Source organism: Phasianus colchicus, chromosome 1, assembly GCF_987193195.1.
Source record: "Phasianus colchicus chromosome 1, bPhaCol1.hap1.1, whole genome shotgun sequence".
Taxonomy (NCBI): Eukaryota; Metazoa; Chordata; class Aves; order Galliformes; family Phasianidae; genus Phasianus; species Phasianus colchicus.
Genome location: NC_143436.1, coordinates 170,423,148 through 170,441,837, shown reverse-complemented (window position 1 = coordinate 170,441,837; position 18,690 = coordinate 170,423,148). Strand labels below are relative to the sequence as shown.

The 18,690-nt window shown below is 43.9% G+C and overlaps 2 protein-coding genes across 12 annotated transcripts in view; one reads left to right on the top strand and one right to left on the bottom strand.

The window, feature by feature from the left end:
- Positions 1-3,300, top strand: part of RCBTB1 (RCC1 and BTB domain containing protein 1) — a 21,166-nt gene extending 17,866 nt beyond the window's left edge. For 3 of the 5 annotated variants that reach the window (XM_031615818.2, XM_031615820.2, XM_090131994.1), the window contains one exon: positions 1,990-3,300. In XM_031615818.2, coding sequence (XP_031471678.1) covers positions 1,990-2,130 — 141 coding nt within the window. In that variant the 3' untranslated portion in view covers positions 2,131-3,300. The remainder of the gene's footprint in view (positions 1-1,989) is intronic. The other 2 variants (XR_016462021.1, XR_004170144.2) reach the window with 2 other exon arrangements.
- The window catches only part of PHF11 (PHD finger protein 11), a 20,642-nt gene extending 1,952 nt beyond the window's left edge, over positions 1-18,690 (bottom strand). The window contains exons 1-13 of one of the 7 annotated variants that reach the window (XR_016462031.1): positions 18,624-18,686; positions 16,816-16,982; positions 15,922-16,063; positions 15,266-15,369; positions 15,073-15,162; positions 13,164-13,271; positions 12,275-12,408; positions 10,052-10,098; positions 8,323-8,381; positions 7,661-7,727; positions 6,666-6,788; positions 5,948-6,019; positions 4,582-4,800 (exon numbers count right to left, since the gene is read on the bottom strand). Coding sequence is in view for 6 of the 7 variants with exons in the window: in XM_090132004.1 (XP_089988130.1) it covers positions 4,661-4,800; positions 5,948-6,019; positions 6,666-6,788; positions 7,661-7,727; positions 8,323-8,381; positions 10,052-10,098; positions 12,275-12,408; positions 13,164-13,271; positions 15,073-15,162; positions 15,266-15,369; positions 15,922-16,063; positions 16,816-16,836 (1,107 nt within the window). In the remaining variant the exon portion in view is untranslated. Of the gene's footprint in view, positions 1-4,308; positions 4,801-5,945; positions 6,020-6,665; positions 6,789-7,660; positions 7,728-8,322; positions 8,382-10,051; positions 10,099-12,274; positions 12,409-13,163; positions 13,272-15,026; positions 15,163-15,230; positions 15,370-15,908; positions 16,064-16,815; positions 16,983-18,623 lie in introns of those variants that run through there. The other 6 variants (XM_090132004.1, XM_090132042.1, XM_090132015.1 and 3 more) reach the window with 6 other exon arrangements.

The window sequence follows — 18,690 nt, the reverse complement described above, 5'->3', positions numbered from 1 at the left end:
ATGGCTTAAGCTCTGTGGTGATTAAAGATTGTGTCAGTGCAAGTCACGGAAAACAGGAAGCTTTCTGTACTTTAGCCTTAGAAGGTTGGTTGTGGAATGGGTGTTCAGTGTGATTGATTCTGCCTGTAAGGGGAAGCTGGAAGTGAATTGAAAGCTGGCCCAAATGCTACATCAAGGAGAGAATGGGCAATACTGAAGGGCTGCCTTGTTTGTTTAAAACAATAATTAAAGATGTATAGTAATAGTAGATCAGAGTTTGAAATTGCTTGGCTGATGTAGTTCATTCAAGAGTCTGGGTGTCTGGAAGACAGCATGTAAAAGGACTTCACTAATTTAAAATGCTTTTAGGACATGAAACTCCCCTATGCTTTTGGGGACTGAGTGACTGGATGAAGTGGCTAGAACTAGTTCAGGTCTTTCTTCTGACTGTAAGGTTAAAACTAATCATTGGATGTACTTGTGGCTTTTTTCACTTAAATCTGTATTAAGTACAGCTTGCTGGGAGTGCATCCATCCACAAATGAAATTCAGACTTTTTGATACAGAGTTTTGAATTTTCTGAAGTTTCTTAACAGTGAAAGAATACTGTTTGTTATACACTTCTATTGCATTGACTTGGTATATGAATTTTTAATAAAGCAGTGCAAAATACTGTGATGTGTATGATGTAATTCTGTTTGAAATGTTGGTTAATTCTGTTCTTAAAAAACAAACCCTCAGTGTTCAGTTCTAATAAGCTTGTCTTTTTTCATTGCACAGATGCCACACAAGTCAAGATCTGCAGCTTCAGAAAGTCTGGTGTTAGGCCAGGACACATTTCTGTATCACTGTTGTGTCAAGAACTCGCTGGCACACAGTTGCTGTAGTTGTCACTATTGACCTTAAGTGAAAATCTGAATAATAACCAGTCTGTCATTCCTATGGTGGCTTAAAGAGCTGTGCACACTTGCTGTGCCTTGCTGCAGCATTCAGTCTGCTGAGCTAAGGAGGAGGGGTGTGTTCTCATGTAGAAAGCACAGTTCCATAAGTTGGTGAAGCACTGAAGGAAGTGGAACAGAACAGGGAGCTGCTGTTCTGGAAGGGCTGTGGCATCTTCCTTATAGCAGCTTTGCTCTGCACCACGAGGAATTGATTTCCTCCTCCTCATAGGGGAGCTGGAAACAAACAGTCTGAGTGGGAAGCATTCTGTGGTCAGCATCACATTGTCAACTGCTGTCTTTTGTTTTTTAGACATCCTTTCTCTCTGACATCATGTGGGTGCAATGACAGTTCTCTGGAAGGCTTTTCAAATCCTTAAATGGAAGGCTCTTCCAAGTAGTCTCCAGAGCAAACTTTCTGCAAGAAATGCTGTATTGTGCCACAGTGTATCTTTATTTTTACTTGGGTCATCTGTAAAACACTGTGTAACCTGAGTCTGTTTCTAATGAGCACATGGTCTTCTGCCTAAACTCTGCTTTAATGTTGCCTGGTATACACTTGCATTGAGCCTGGTGATGTGCAACTTGAAGGCTTTACACAATTAAGTAGGCAGTTGAGCAGCCTTACACATAGATCTGAGTTCATATTATGGAATGAAAGAGCTGAATTGTCTTCATCCACAGTCTTTGTTTATGTTTTGCTATCCTAGCAATTCCTGTTGTTTGTATTGGGTTTTAACAGCTGTCAGTAAATGTAAATGAGACAGTTCATATGAGGAAACTTATAAAAAAAAAAAAATACAAAAAAAATCAGCTATTCTTTTAGGAATGTGACTGCAGCTGTATAGGGAAAACCAAACTATAACTGTTCTGTCCTCATAGCTGTGTTAGTGGGGGTAGAATCATTTTCTTCTGTGTTTATGTAGGGATGCTGGGAGGAGGGAGGAAACGGTTGAAAGGTGCTGGATTAGTTTGTCTGGTTCTGTGCGGAAGTAAAGCCTAGAAAGGCTGAATGTAAGTTTCTGTAATGGAAGAAAGATAATGAGACTTCTTTCTTTTTTTTTCTATTTAGGACTTAGAGGATTTCTGCTTTAAATTTTGTGTTAACCACTTGACCGAAGTGACACAAACTACAGCATTTTGGCAAATGGATGGTCCCCTGCTGAAGGAATTCATTGCTAAAGCCAGTAAATGTGGAGCCTTTAAGAACTGAATTGAGGCTGTAAGTGACAGGCGTCTATAGGATGTTTTGCAGATGTAACAGGTCAGTGTAACTGCGTGGGTAAAAGTGTTACCTGGTGTCTTGCAGCAGAAGCTGTGCAGGGCCACAGCAAAATGTTCTTTTTACTCAGTGCTGTAAAACTGTCAAGCAGTGTACTTGCATTTAGCAGATCTGGATGGAGGAACTAGCACCAGAGCTCCTCACAAAGGAGAGAGTAAAGACTGCAGCACCCAAGAGACACCAGGTGATGTTAAGGACTTTTGGGCTAGGAAATCCTGTTTCTAGCATTGCCTGTTAATATTTTAAATTTACTGTTTAAGGGCTCAGAGCCCCTGAATGAAGTCAATTAAATCATTAGCTCTCTGGGTTATAAACAGCCAAAGGGCATGGATATCTTTTATTGCAGTTGCATGATGTGAATGAAATTGCTGGTTGCTGCGTGTAATTAACCAAGTGTATTTGGTGCTTAAAGTGTGCAAAAACAATGCATCCTCAAAGCTTGCAGAAGTAACTGACAAAAGTAACTCTGAAGAGAGGGGCTAGCAGATCTTGTTTGAAGCCAAATTCTATATTTGGGTATAACTTAATATAAGTTGTAATGTATACTTTGTGTAATCTGCTTAAGTAATGTTTATTATGACAGTTAGTTAATGGGAAGATTTCCCACTTGGACTTCACTTAATTGGTTCCCTTAGTGGAAAAAGAATACACTGTTCTGAAAGCATTTGTTTGATTTTTTTTCAATTAAGTATTGCATAAATTTAAACTACATGCAATAATTTTTTTTTTTTAATAACTAACTCTTCACAAGCAAACTTCTTTGAAGAAAATGTCAAGCTTTGTGTTACATGTCACCTCTAAGTTGATTTACTAAAACAAACAGAAGAAAAACAACCAGAAAACCTCACAGACTATGTATTACTGAATCTTACTGACCTGACTGTGCTTGATGTGTACCTGTGACCTCCATTTCAGAAAGCCTGAAGCTTGCCTGTAGGTACCAGCACAGTACCTGGTGACTGCAGTTCATGTTGCTGATGAGTCCAGATGGAAAACACAGATGCTGTAATTTCCCAGTGGCCATGTGCCACCTAGTGTTTGTACCATGTGCAATAAGGATGTTATTGTGCTGTCTCCAAATAAAGGGTAGAAAAGTTAAAATCTGAAGTGCAGATTGGCTTTTTGGAGTAAACCTTTGCTCAGTGTTGCAGAGCCAAGGGTTTCGTAGTGTTGTAGAGACCAGGGATCTTCTACAGCATGACAGGAAGAGCTCAGTGTAGGATTGTGTGGAGAAGCACTTCCACATGTCAGAAGCACTGTTAATGCACAACTTGCTCTAGACTGCAAACTCTAAACTAATCTAGACTAAAGGTCAAGCTTGGTGAGAGGGGAGAAACAATATAGGGCTGGCCTCATCAGCAATTCAGATCTTTGCAATAACTAACAAAGGAAAAAGAATTAGGCTGAGTTGAACGAGCTTTACTTCTTTCCATTGATGGTGCATTTTCATGTTTCTCCTAGTAACTCCTAACAAGATAATCTTTTCTCCACATTAATGTGTTGAAGGCTGTTGCTTTTGTTTTAGGAGGCTGCAGGCTGGCCCTGGAGCCTGTTGTGCCATTCTGAAGTGTGAGAGCCATACTTGTCAGTGCTGCTTCTGCTTGCCGCTGAGAGGTACTATGTTAGTAAACCCAAGGGGGTGACAGCCTGCTCCCTCCCAGGCCACATCCCAGGCAACAGTGGGGCTTCTAAGCATCACTGCAGTCAGCTTTCTTAAAAACACTTTATTTTCATTAATCAATGCTTTTCTGTATTCAAACCATTTTAATATAATAGCTCTTAGGATACAACTTCCCTCTGTTTTATCTTTTCTTAACAAAGAAAGGAAGAAGACAGTCCCATTGTCTGATCCATTCTATACTATACACATTGATCAGAGCATAGTACCCAACTGCTTCTGGTCTGCCTGCAGCCATCATTCTACCACTGCTGCTACAGCAGACCTAGTATTGTAGGCAGTCAATCAAAAAACACTTTGAAAACCTCCAGCTTACAATTCAGAAGACTTCTCTCAGTGCAAGTCCTGCTCATTGAAGTTCTTTGGAAAGCCAGAGCAGCACTGTGGTCCTTAAAACAACACCGTGCAGATGCAGACAGGGAAGTGGCCACTTCACATAGGCAGGAGAGGCTGCTGCAATTAAAGTGACTTGAAAAAGCTTTCTGTGGCAGCTGATGATAGTCCCTTGTCTTTGAAGGAAAAAGTCCTGGGGGAGGGTTTTATTCAGCTTTAAAAAAAACCTACAGCTGATGTATAATACAATTATCCACAGTAAAATTTAAGGAGTAACAACTTCAAGTTATTGCAACAGTGAGGTATAAAAATGAGTAAAAACATCCAGTCTTTGCCTGTGGCCCTAGCCTGGGGGAAAGGAAATCACTTACACACTGACCAGACGTGCTCTATATGGTTCCTATCATCAGAAAATGTCGAGTATTGACACCATCACCGACAGCTGTGGGGTTATTCAGACACTGTACTGGATGTACTGGCAGTACTCTCTTGGGAGGGGAGGGAAACTTCTTTCAACTCCTGCAGTAGCTCAATCTGGTTATCCAGTCTTTTCCTGCTTTCCAGCAGTTCTTGAATTTTTTCCTCAGTCCCTATTGTGGAAAAGAAAGGGATAAAAGCTTTAATCCCTTATGTTTAGATATTTATTAACAGTTATAATTAATTAACAGTTATTAATGCATATTTAATGTGTTATAAATTAACAGGCAGGTTGCAGAGGCCTCTACTGCTCAGTTTTGCCTAGTGACACCACTGCCATTAGAGTGCTGCACTGTGACCCCTCATCTCTGCTTTTCTTTATTTGTCAGTCATCACATTTGGCACTCATCCCTCTAATTAATGGAATTTGGAATCAGCTTCAACATGCATTCTTATTATTGACATAGAAATTAAAAGTAGTTTAGATGGAATCAGAACAGAAGAGGGCAGCTGAGGAAGATCTGAGCTGCAGAAGTAGTGGGGAACAGGAGAGGGGACAGCCTTCACCAGCATACGCAGGTGGCAATGGCATCTCTCCTGTAAGCTGAGAAAAGGATGCAATATGCAGCTGAGAAAGAAGCAAGTGTAACTTGGGATGTGAGCAGAGATGTGTTAACTAAATGCCCTCGGACGAGGCAGTGTTAGAACCTTGCATTGAGGTAACTGCAGCACTAGGTCTGGTGATTCAGGAAGCAACAGCTTTTATTCAGTGGCAGCACTCCATTTCAGGGCCTGTTCTCTATAATTGTTTTGGCAATGACTTCAATACAGGGCTTGAAGGTACTCTAAGTACTAAGGTTGTCTACTAAGTTTTATGCTTGGAAAAAAAGAAAAAGAAATGCTGAGAAGTAGTACTAGGTCTTCCTGACCTGCTAAGAGTAGGGAAATTGACATGTTTAGAGTTAGAAATAGACTGGGGGCTGAGGCTGGACAATGACAGGGCCGAGGGAATGGCACAGAGCTGTGTCAGGGCAGGAGCAGCCAGGGGTTAGGGTCAAGGTCTGCACCAGAGGATGCTGGGCATGGAACGGCCTGCCCAAGGCAATGGGCACAGCCCTGAGCTGCTGGAGTTTAAGGACGGTGCTTTCAGATACATAGTTGAATGTTGGATGGTGCTGTGTTGAACTCAATGATCCTTGTAGGTCCCTTTCAACCCAGCATGCTCTACAATTCTTTAAATTTTAACAAAACTCTCAGAAGAATAACCTTTATACTAAAACCATACCAAGTGCTACCGCGCTAACAGCATAATTCACTTACCTGAATGAATATTTGTCAGTATGTTTTCAAACAGTCCACAGTCAAAGAGCGATATTACCGTCTCCTCATACTCTGCAGGAAATGATGATATCACAGAGGAAAGGTTTACAGAAGCCTTGGGTTAATGTAGTAACCTAACATTAGATGCAGCGCTAATTAATTAATTAACGATTTCATTACAGGAATAACTTGCATTACAGCAATTGCTTCAGGTTTTAAGAAAAGCCAAGAAAACACTTCATAGCACATCTAATTCTGGACAACATTTTCAGGGGACATGGCTATCACTGCCTTATGTCAATGACCATGCCAGAATTATGCTTCAGTTTCCCAGTTGAGGCATTCTGTGTTTATTTCAATGGAAGCCTGCAGAGTTCACAGGACCATCAGGAGGTTCTCTCCTGGACTGCTCTTTTCTTCACTGTGTGGGAGAGCACAGCTGGCCTTCCCCAGCTGTTGTACCAAAGCTCATATCAATGAGTACAACAATTTAAAAGTCAGAAGGCCTACCAGAGCACACTGAGTTAGCAGCAACTCCCCTCTATGCCAAAAAAACAAAACACAACACCTCTGTCCACCTGCTGCCCGGCTGCAGAAACATGACAGAAGCCAGTTGCCAAGTACTAACAAGGCCCCATGTCTCTGTACCGAGGACTCAAGCGCCTGGCAATCAGATCAACATTTCTGCTGTGAGAACAGTCACCGCAGACCTCTATACCTGTCTCTGAAGTGTTGTCATCCATCAGCTTTTCCTGTGCCAAGTGAAGGGTATCCAACATTTCTTCAAATATGTCATCCAGAAGCCCAGCTTGTTTGCATTTCCTGAGAAAGTCGATTCGGACTGTTAAAACACAAACACACGCATGCTCTTAAACATAAAAGATCCTGAGCACACCAGCTTGGGCTTTACCCATTCATTTCAGAAACTGAAACTTTAGTTCAAAGCCCACTTCTAGTAACAAACACACCCAAGTGGCTCCTCTTGCTACTCACTCAGCCCTCTGTGGAGGGAACAACAGTGGTCAAGTTCTTTACAGAGAGAGTGGTGAGGTGCTGGAACAGGCTGCCCAGAGAGGTTGTGGATGCCCCATTCCTAGAGGTGTTCAAGGCCAGGCTGGATGGGGCCCTGGGCAGCCTGGTCTGGTATTAAATGCGGAGGTTGGTGGCCCTGCCTGTGACAGGAGGGTTGGAGATTCGTGATCCTTGAGGTCCCTTCTAACCCAGGCTGTTTCTGTGGTCAAGAGAATATAAGCACTGTGCTGGGTATAAGTTTACAGAAACTCCAGGCTTTGTTCAGAAATCAATGCATCCCCAACTCCTAATTCACTATTCCTAGAGCTGCTTAATACCCCCTAGTGTAGGAAAGCAGGTGATGTGCTTTTACACTATTTAAGTTTTCTGGACAGCACCATGGACTGAACAGGATAAAGACAGAAAGCAGTGCAAGGAGCTCAATATTTAGGAATCCCAATTCCTGCCCAGGGAGCCACAGCATTCTCATTTAAGGTGCACTGAGCAGCTCTCACACACTGCTGCATGGCTAGAGCTTGCGCAGTCACTGTGCAAATCAGACCGTCTTCCTTGCCACAAAAGTCACTTGTAGATAAGGGAAATTAAAGTTTTCAGCATTGTTGCTATCAAACATCTCCAGGCACTGAACATCAATGCAACACAGCACAGTAGCACGCAGCTGTTCTATAAAGCCAGTCACACCTTTGTGTCTGCTGCTTTTCCTTCTTAATATCCGTAATCTGTTTTCTTCTGCCGTCTCTTCTGCCCTCTGTAAAGAAATCAACACGTTTTAACATCACACTGATGTTTACTACTCTGTTTTCCATATCTTCCATGTTAATAGGCAGGGAAAAAGCAGCTCATGATTTTGTGAATCAAGTCAGCTTCTCCACACCCCTACCAGTATCCCTCTCCAGACATTCAGGTTTCTAAAAGGGGAAGCAAAAACTGCTTCAAGGAGAAATCTCTAAGGAAGGCACAACAAGGGACACTGCCCTTCTTACCTGCTGTTATTGGACCTGCACAATATACTTAACAGCTGAGAAATTCATGGGGACAAATAACCTAGTTGTGAAAGTACTGTCTGAAAGCTTCAGACCATCCATGTCTTCTCAAATCGCACCCTCTACTGCAGAGAGCTGGGGATGGCAGCAGCTCTTCCCAAGGCAAGCTGCAGGCCAGCTCCTCTAGGAAGGAGAAATCCTGACACCCAGCACTTGGGGGAATTCCCATGAAAGCTTTGGTGGAGCCAAGAGAATCCCATGAGTCTCTCTTAATACACTGTCAAAAATACTTCACTAAAGGAGTCCTTTGCTGCAGCAGATGCGGGTTTCTGTTTTAGAACTATTTAAATTTGGAATTACCATTTGTTCCATGGTGGTGGAAGATTTCGATGCGTGTCTTTTCCTCTTATTAGCTGCATCTAGAAATCAAGAGACAATAAAAGTCTGATAAATCTGTGAAAATTGACTTTTTTCTTCCAACCGATCCTCATTGCTGTTAATACACGCTCAAAACTAAGGCTACACAAAGAATTATTTTAGGTGTCCCAAAGGCATACTAATTACATTAAGTTTCCTTTGCTCCTAGAAAACCTTCAGAGCTCCCAATGGGAAGCAATGTTATTAGTGAGCTTTTGTTATTTAAGCTGCAAAGCATTTTTTAGTGGCAAAGATCTCTGCAAACTCTGCTTCTTTCTCTCTGCCCCTCCCCATCAGTCCACACCAGCCTCTCTCCACCATAGCATCATAAGCAGAGAAGGAGAGAAAGCTGGAGAAGAGCACAACCACCACCAAAACCTGAGGGTTTTAAACACAGTGGAGTGACGTGGCTCTCTCCCTTATAGCTCTACATGCCTTAGATAGCATGTAGTAAGCATTAAACCTATTAGAAATCATCTTGGGAATGAGGAGTTACTGCTGGTACAGTAAGGGCTGTTAGAACAAGTTCTTTTTGAGCCCTGTGCTGTACATTTGTATTTTTTGTGGCCTGAGAGGAAATCATATCCACCCAAAACAAAACTGGGTGGCCTATTTTGGAACACTACGAAGTGCTGGCATAGGCACAAAGCACGGCTTGCTGTCTGTCAGGACACCTTTGATGAACACTAGGGTTTCCTCAGCCCTTCCTAATAAGTTTTACAGTGCATTAGGAATTGCCTTGGAAAGCAAGGGAACACAGCCCAAACAGCAACCCACCCTCTCCTGTTCCCTGCAGACTGTCCTCAGCTCTTGTATGTGCATCAGGCCTCTCTCTGGAAACATCCAACACTTCCAGCTAAGCAAAGGCTGGAGCCCACTTCCAAGCTCAAGCTGCCCTTCCATCCCTGCAGCACAGAGCAGCAAAATCTCTAGGCCCTTAAGGTACCCTATCCTCTTTCCATCGCACAGCAGGGGCCTCACATTTCCATAAAGGAACGTAGAATGTACCGAGAACAAGGGGGATGTTTCTCAACTGTTTTCTCCAGACTACCATGGAAAACATGCCCAGAGAGCTGGTTAACTCAGAGACACTCCTGACTACCTCCAAATGCAGCAAGCACCAGGACCGTCAAGTTCAACTGTATTCCTGCAGCAGGGGAAGCAATCCTTTAACACAAATTGCATTTTGCTACACGTAAAAAGCTGTTTGGGATCCTTCAGAATGAAAGGCCATGTTTAAGAACTACTGCAGTGAATGGCAAAGATGCTTAGATGTTAGGTGTTCTAACATTGCTACAGACAAAAATGCCAAGGTGAGCATTCCTGTAACAGCCTTCTCCTTGCTCATCCAGTTTGTGCACCACTCACATCTCACACACTTTTTTTTTTTTTTTACAAGCTGCTTGGGCCTTCCTGCCATGAAGGGTTGGATCCACAGTCAGTTCTGGGGGAGATCTGGAGGTGCTCAAATATAAACATTTCCTAAATCAACAGAACTTATTGATTTCTGGTGCACACGTGGGTCTCAACCAACCGCCTCCTGCAAGATCAGAAACCCACCACTCAACATAAAGGAGCAATAACACTCAGTCTGTTCAAATGTGTTACTGACTGTAGTATGCACGCTTTTAAAAACAGATACAAATCAATGAAGCCATTAAAAGAAACTCACCGTAGTGATCGGTCCTGTTGCCTGGGTCATGTTTTGAGCAGAACACTCTGAAAGTTCAGTTCAATTTTAAGAGAAAAAGAATTAATGAATACATACACAGAGTTATGCTGACTGATTTTAACAGATATTTGAGTATTTTCCCCTCTATCCATTCTATGTAAATTGAAAGACATTCTAAAAAGTAATCAGGATTTTTCTCCAGCATTACCCACCTCGAAAGCACCTGCAGTGAAGTCACACCCACACAAGTTTCTGGTGTTACTTCTGAAGCCTCAGCAGGCATGAATGTGGCAGCTTCAGATTAACAGTTCTATCACCCCACTGTCTGGCCCTGCTCACTGCTCAAATCAGCTCAGATGCGTTTAATGCCAGGTGGCATTGACACTGAGACAGCGTCTCATCTGCAATACTCTTCCTGAAGCAGTTCATTAAAATAAGATAAACACTGTCAGGACAAAATACTGAACTACTAATGTTACTTCTTTGTAGCTACTGCCCTTCTGCATCCCCTGTCCTGTACCAGCCAGGTCCACAACTTGTTTAAATGCCAGTGCTGCCAGTCAAGTTATAACGCTGCACAACAAATATGCAGGATGGAAAGATTTCCTCCATTTTTAGGTGAGCAATGTGAATCCCTTGGAAGAGGCAAAATGCAACAAATGGCAGCTTGGAAACACTCCTTACCTTCTGGATACAGTGATTTTAGATAACATAACCAGCTTCTATCAACACCTTTCTTACAGAAGGATCCCAAATCACTTTTTAAACTGCATCACCTTGTCAAGAGCATAGCTGAGCTTATCTTTTCAGTACAGAAGTCATTGCCACAACTAATGCTCAAGTGTTAAGAAGCAATTTTTGAAGGGAACTGCACGTACTACACCATTTTCTAATTAGCAACATTCTTTTACTTAAAAAATATTATTAGAAGTGCTGAAGAGTAGGCTGTTTCCTTGACAAGACAGCTTTTTCTTTTGCATGCAATTCATTCTGATGCACAAAGACTACTTGTGCATGCTTAACAACTTAGTTAGAAAGCTACAGTACTGGAGGCACATTATTTATAGAATCATAGAATGGCCTGGATTGAAAAGGACCACAATGATCATCTAGTTTCAACCCTCCTGCTATGTGCAGGGTCACCAACCACCAGACCAGGCTGCCCAGAGCCACATCCAGCCTGGCCTTGAATGCCTCCAGGGATGGGGCATCTACAACCTCCTTGGGCAACCTGTTCCAGTGTGTCACCACCCTCTGTGAGAAAAACTTCCTCCTGATATCTAACCTAAACCTCCCCTGTCTCACTTTAAAACCATTCCCCCTTGTCCTATCACTATCCACCCTCATAAACAGTCATTCCCACTCCTGTTTATATTCTTCCCTTCAAGTACTGGAAGGCCGCAATGAAGTCTCCTTGGAACCTTCTCTTCTCCAAAGGTTCCCTCAATCTTTCTTCATAGGAGAGGTGCTCCAGTGTGCCTGAATTTCTAACACTACCCTTCAGTTGTGGCTTTTAACTCCCCTCACACTTTTAAATCTATCCTTTCCCAGTTAAAAGCAACCTTCATAAGCACAAGGACTTCTTATAATGCACACACAGCAGTTTTTACTACCCAGGCCACCCTATGTGGAAGCATTTCCCTACCATCACTGGCTCCATGCATTATGCTTACACCCCCACCCCTACTGTTACTAACCTTTTACAAAGCCCCATGTGCCTTCTCTTTTCTATTATGCACTGTTCGCTTCAATGATCTCTGCTCATCATCTCAACAGTGGCAATTCGGGATTTAAAACACCAGTTCTCCCCTCGCCAAAGGGATTCTCTCTCTGGTACACTTTTCAGTATATTTCACCATGAAGAAGGCTGTCAATCCATGGCCATAGGTTTTCAAGTCTCGTTCTTCTCTCCAGTAATTTCACGGTAGTTACAAATATCCCCCTTCTCTTATGCTACTGATCCAGTCCAAAAGTCTTTGCAGTCAAATTCCTAAAACTTGCCTTACAACTTCTCTCTCATTCAGACCTCTTGCACCTCTTCAGTACAGCTTTGCTATAGTTTTGCTCCATACAGGACAGGCAAACAGACTCACAAGAGGTGTTTCTGAGTCCTTTTCCCAAACCTCTACACCACCAGCTCAGAAAACCATCAAACCCAACCATACATTTGACAAATAGCACCACAACCTGGATCATCCCACATCAGAAAAGACTGTTAAATACCGGTAGACTCCATTTACTTCATCTGTTTCTATGGCTGCATCATCACACAGGGCACAGAAGTAGTGGTAACTCCTGCGGCAGGCTCTCTCCTCACATCCCACTGTGGCTCCTTTCTTGCGACAGAAGTTGCAAACCTACAACAAAATGAAATCTAACTTAGGAAACAAATATTATCCTCTATAGGAAAGTCCCATCTTTCATTGCAATACTTAGAGCTCTGTGTAATGCATCCAGCTTACAAAGCCAAACTCTTACCCTGCTCAGTGTTTCATTCATCTCTCTGCTATTTTGCCTCAGCTGCATCATTTCACCCATTAAGCAGTATAAAAAGAGCTACATGAGGGTACTGGACAGCTTCCCTCCCCACCTCGTTCCAAATCTTGCCCAATCTATTTCTGTACTTATTGGTTGCATTTATGATTTTCAGACTAACTTCATAGAGAAATGAGTTCCATCCAAGAAGGGAGAAGAGCTGAAAACAAAACAAGACGATGATCTCACATATATAACCCTCCTCCTAAAAAGAAACGGTGTTTCCCTTTATCTTTATGGGTTACATAATTTTGTTTCAGGCACTGGATTGGTATTTCAAAGTCTCTCAAGGAAGTCTCTTAGTTTTTTCTCTTAGGAAAAAAAGGCCAGAAAACCCAATAAATTTCAATTACTAAGAAAAATAATAATGGAATTTCAGTAAGTATGATGTCAAATTGATGTTTTTAATTCTAAATCTGTAATTTCTAATTTCCCCAGTCTTAGGTCAGGAGGAACAAGGCCTTCTTTAATTTCTTCTCCCCAGGCATAGCTGACCAAACAACCTCAGTGTGCACCCTACCCCCCTGCAGAGCATTCAGATAGGACTGAGTGCAGATTCAGAAAGAAACTGCCTTACCAGTCGCTTTCCTCTCTTGAGTTCATTCAACACTGATTCCACATCAAATCTTAAATCTAGATTTTCTGGGTTATACTCTTCAGATTCCACAAATCCAGAGGAAAATAACTAGAGACAAAGGGACAATGATAAGAATTAACAGAGCCAGTTAGTCATCAATGTATAAAATGTCCCTCTCTTTTATCACTGATTTTATACATCTGATCCTCTTGCATGTAGACGATCTCACATAACTTAAAGATGAACCAAGAACAGGTTGAAAGGTGAGAAAGTGAACTCATTAAGAAGCGCGAATGAAGTTCACAATGCACAGAGTAAAGAGGAGAAATTGTTTGGCTGACAGATTTCCACACCTTGACTAACTTATCTGCCCAGTTGTTCAAGCCAAAAAGCAGCCAAGCAGCACACTCTTCCAAAGGCAGACACATTTATAAAGTCATTAGAATCATAGAATGGCCTGGGTTGAAAAGGACCACAATGATCATCTAGTTTCAACCCCCCTGCTATGTGCAGGGTTGCCAACCAGCAGACCAGGCTGCCCAGAGCCACATCCAGCCTGGCCTTGAATGCCTCCAGGGATGGGGCATCCACAACCTCCTTGGGCAACCTGTTCCAGTGCATCACCATCTCTGGGTGAAAAACTTCCTCCTAATATCTAACCTAAACCTCCCCTGTCTCAGTTTAATGCCATTCCCCCTTGTCCTATCACTACCCACTCAGTTGTTCTCCCTCCTGTTTATACAAGTACTTCCTTCAAGTACTGGAAGGCCACAACGAGGTCTCCCCAGAGCCTTCTCTTCTCCAAGAGAAACAAGCCCAGTTCCCTCAATCTTTCCTCATAGGAGAGGTGCTCCATCCCTCTGATCAGCTTAGTGCCCTCCTCTGGACCCCTCCAAGAGCTCCACGTCCTTCCTGTACTGGGGGCCCCAGGCCTGGATGCAGTACTGCAGATGGGGCCTCACAAGAGCCAAGTAGAAGGGGACAATCACCTCCCCCTCCCTGCTGGCTACCCCTTTTTTAATGCAGCCCAGAACACAGTTGGCCTTCTGGGCTGCAAGAGCACACTGCTGCTTATGGGTAAAAAAGAAAAAAAATTAAAAAATCATTCACACAACATTTACAGCCCTAAAATTGATTTCAAACCGAGCACCCAACACTTAATTATGTTTCTGAAACATTGTTGAAAAATTAGTAGAAATGTAAGGATATAAACAAAGCCTGCCAGAATAAGGCAGGAATAGTGAAAGCCAGGAAGCAGTTCCAGAAGCAGACACACTTCCTCCAGTAAGGAGCTCTCGCTGATGGGAGAATATGGACATCTGCAACTGATTCTGCACACCAAGAACCAGCTGCATCAAGACACCAGCATGAAAGAGCCATTTTGACAGCCAAGAAAGCAACGATGTTCTTGGATCACTCCGAGCTTAAGAGATATTTTTACATGGTTCACTCAATTCAGTGTCTCAAGAAGACTGAATTTCTACTGCTAGACTGCACGCATCTATAACACTCACTGACCAGGAACAGAGATGTGAAAACACAGCAATATGCCAAACTGCTGCAGTCACGTGCTCCCCCTCCCCAAAATTCTTACAAATGTGTTCTCCCACAGGTCTAGCTATTTTCCATTACCCCTTCTCAACTGACTAGTGATGCACCCATCTTTACTGCTATTTTTGAAGTGAACCTTTGTGCAGTATATCATAAACTTGGAGAATACTTCCTATTTCAACTGAAAGAAAAAAATGACAGAGTTCATTGTAAAGTTAAAAAAAATTATAATAAAAATGGACAAGCAATAGAAGTTTCCCCTTTAGTGTTTCTCCACTCTCCTTAGGCACCACCCAGCTGAAAACCACTCACCAAACAACTCTGATGAGCTGCAATATTTTGCTCTTTGGCAACGTACATTATAGAAGCAGCCTCCCCTTCTGAACAGAAGGCACACGTCCTTCTCACCATTTTTGCCATCATCTGGAGAGCACCTGGAACAGAAGGACTGGGACAAAACAAGCCATTTACTTACTTCACAGAACAATCTTCCTCCCCCCCCTCCAAGTTATTTACAGCATCACTCCATGCAATAGTCACTGAAGTTTTACTTTGTGGTTTCCGTGCAAGTCCACAGTAGAAATCTTCAGTTTCCCACTCCCACGAGGTGAGATACTCCAAATGTCTGAGACGTCACCTCCGACAGCCCAGAGCTCTGTAGAATAAGGGTGAGAATAGCCTGGTGTTATTTTTAAGAAAAAGGATTTGAAGTATTCCAGTGACAAAAGTACAAAATAAGCAGGAAATCTCACAGCCCAGCAAATCGGGCACATATTTCTTTCAGCAGTCAACTCCTGCCTTAATTAGCTCCATATCCCTTCTATTTTATGGAAGGGGAGGTCTCCAATGAGAACACCAGAGCATAAGGGGATTTTGTTTTTATTTTTATTTTTTTTACCCCTGGCTCTGCCACTGAGACTTTACTTAATGTCAGGCAAGTCACTCGGCCTCCATGCATACCTGATTTCTTTTTCCCCCCAGCACCTTTTTGTACCTCGTAAGCAAGGTAGGATGGGGACAGACTTCCACTATCTACCTATCCAGTAATCATCACAACAGCCTCAAAACTTAGGCATTAGATAAATATACGACAGAAACAAATGGAAATCCATGAAAATATTAGAAACAGAACAGAAACAACGACAAAAGGAAACTAAAAAGCATTTAGTTTGAATGGTTAGGAAGAGTTCTCACAGCAAATTAACACCTGAAATCGCTGCAGATGCATAGGCCCTGATCACTCCCACTTGGATGAGGTGTCTCTGGGTGCCCTGGGAATTTGGTAAGATGCTGAAGTTGAAGGCTGCAGTCCCAGCTGTTCTTACAGGCTCTGAGGAGAAATCCTGGTGCTGAAAGATAACCGAAGATATTTGGTAAGGTCAGCTTTTGTATTTCCAGGCACTCTGAAGCAATGGAAGGACAGCTCTCAGCCAATCCTCACTGCAAAAGCAGCAAGCCTGCATCCAGTGCCCCACTTAGCTCACTATCCCACAACCAACAGCAGCTTTGCTTTGGCCCTATGCTCTTCCTTAGGTCTCTGCTACAGACTGCTGTCAGGAGTAGGACACGGAGCTAAATGGAACAGCAGACCCAGCTAACTGCTCTTAAGTGAGAAGGGAAAGGCTAGGGGCATAATTCAGCCCCACAGTTTAATCATATTTCACCTGAACAACCACTGGTTTCACTACACCTCAAGTGTTCTGAATGAGGGGGCAAGAAACCATCATTTCTGCAGTAAAGCCCTGAATACCACGGATCTCTCATTCTTTCTCCTGCTGCCCCTTCTTCAAGTTGAAGAATCCTTGCACAGAAGCTGTTTTGCATCTCTGATCATCTTTGTCACTTCCAAGTCCCTTCTCCACTACAATCATAGAATTGTAGGTTGGAAAAAACCTTCAAGACCATCGAGTCCAATCACAACCTGTCCATACTACCCAAACTCTAACAACCCACCACTAAATCATGTCCCTGAGCACCACATCCAAGCGGTTTTTAAACACATCCAGGGATGGTGACTCAACCACCTCCCTGGGGAGCCTATTCCAGTGCTTAACAACCCTTTCTGTAAAGAAGTTTTTCCTGATATCCAACCTAAACTTACCCTGGTGCAACTTAAGGCCATTTCCCCTCGTCCTGTCACCAGTGAGAAGAGACCAACCCCGTTCTCGCTGTAAGCACCTTTCAGATATTGCAAGAGAGCAATAAGGTCTCCCCTCAGCCTCCTCTTCCCCAGACAGCCCCAAGTCCTTCAATCTCTCTTCCCCAAGCCTGTAGGAAGAAAATAACCTTCAAAACAGAGAGGTAAAAAGGCACAACAGCACTCTCTCTCTTTTTTTCCCCCCTTAAGAATTCATAACATTCCAAACACATTCTGGATTGTTTACAAGCACACTGATAGAACCAAGCATCGCAGTCACTTGGTCCCTTCCCTAAGATGCAGCAGGCAGTATGGAAGGCATCAGTGTTAGGAGCTATTCTGACCACGCACCATTTTCCATTTACCAATGCTTGATTTTCTCACCCTCTATTTTACAGCAGAACAACTCGCTGTTGCAAACTTCTCTTGCACCTTTTGAGAGATGACGTTCACCTTCACTACCTCAGAACCTAAGGTGAATGTCATCTCCAGGAACTGGAGGCTCTTCCTCCACTAATGGGAGAGCTGATAAAGCTGTGAAACAGAAGATAGAGGGGAAGCAGCCAAGGGAATGAATCAGCTGTGTGCCTCTGCTGCTGTTCTGCTTGGTCCTTGCGCTGTTTTGCATCAACACGCCTATCAGTGGTTGCAACAGCAGCAAAGTGGAAGAAAGTAGTAAACGAAACTAAAAGAGGATGAAAGCATTTCTCAGTGCACAGTGATTGTGCAATTCCACGGTATATTTCCTCGAAACATTACTCACTGGTCCAGCTATCTCCTTTCCAGAAGCAGCTCTGGGAGCACCCATACAGGGAGATAAAGCACATTTTTGTCAGGTAGAACAGGAGGCACTAACAGCCCCCAGCACACACATGGCAGGGTAAGGTAAGGAGAAGAAACCAAGGAGCTGCCCGCTCCCGGCATCCTCACTGCTCACTTCAGGCAGTGCTGGAATTCCTCTGTCGATGCAGGGAACAGAAACAAGTCACCATATGCCTGTTCTTTGTGGGAAATCACAGAATGGCCAGGGTTGGAAGGAACCTCAAGGATCATGAAGCTCCAACCCCCCTGCCACAGGCAGGGCCACCAACCTCCACATTTAATGCTAGACCAGAGCCCCATCCAACCTGGCCTTGAACACCTCCAGGGACGGGGCATCCACAGCCTCTCTGGGCAGCCTGTTCCAGCACCTCACCACTCTCTCTGTAAAGAACTTCCCCCTGACATCCGACCTAAATCTTCCCTCCCTCAACTGAAAACCATTTCCCCTTGTCCTGCAGTTGTCAACCCTTTCAAAGAATTGACTCCCCTCCTGTTTGCAGGCTCCCTTTACGTACCAGAAGGCTGCAGTGAGGCCACCCCGCAGCCTCCTTTCCTCCAGCTGAAGAAGCGCAGCTCCTCCAACGAAAGCAGCAGCAGCTCAGCACAGCGCTGCGCTCCTCTCAGTCCCGCACAAACACACCCGCCCACCGCGAGGCTTCCACAACAAACCCACCCTCTGCTACCACCCAGGAAACGTTTTCACAGCCGTAATTTTTAAGCAGGCGGACGGGCTGGCGGCTCCGTCCCTTCTCACAGCCGCCCCACGTTACGGGGATAACCGCAGGGCTCCTCATCGGCTCCCGACTTTCCTCCGCTTTCGAGGCTCTCGGCCTCGCAGCGCTGGAAGCCCTCAGCCACTCCCTAACGCCCTCGTTCCGCACGCTGCCGTGCCAACCGGCGCGGTGGGACCGGCATCGGGGCACGGGCCGACCCGCAGCGCCGCTCCTTACCCTTACCGCGGGGCGCCGCTCCCGTCCACCGCCACCCCCGGGCCCGGCCTGCGCGGCGGCCCACTTC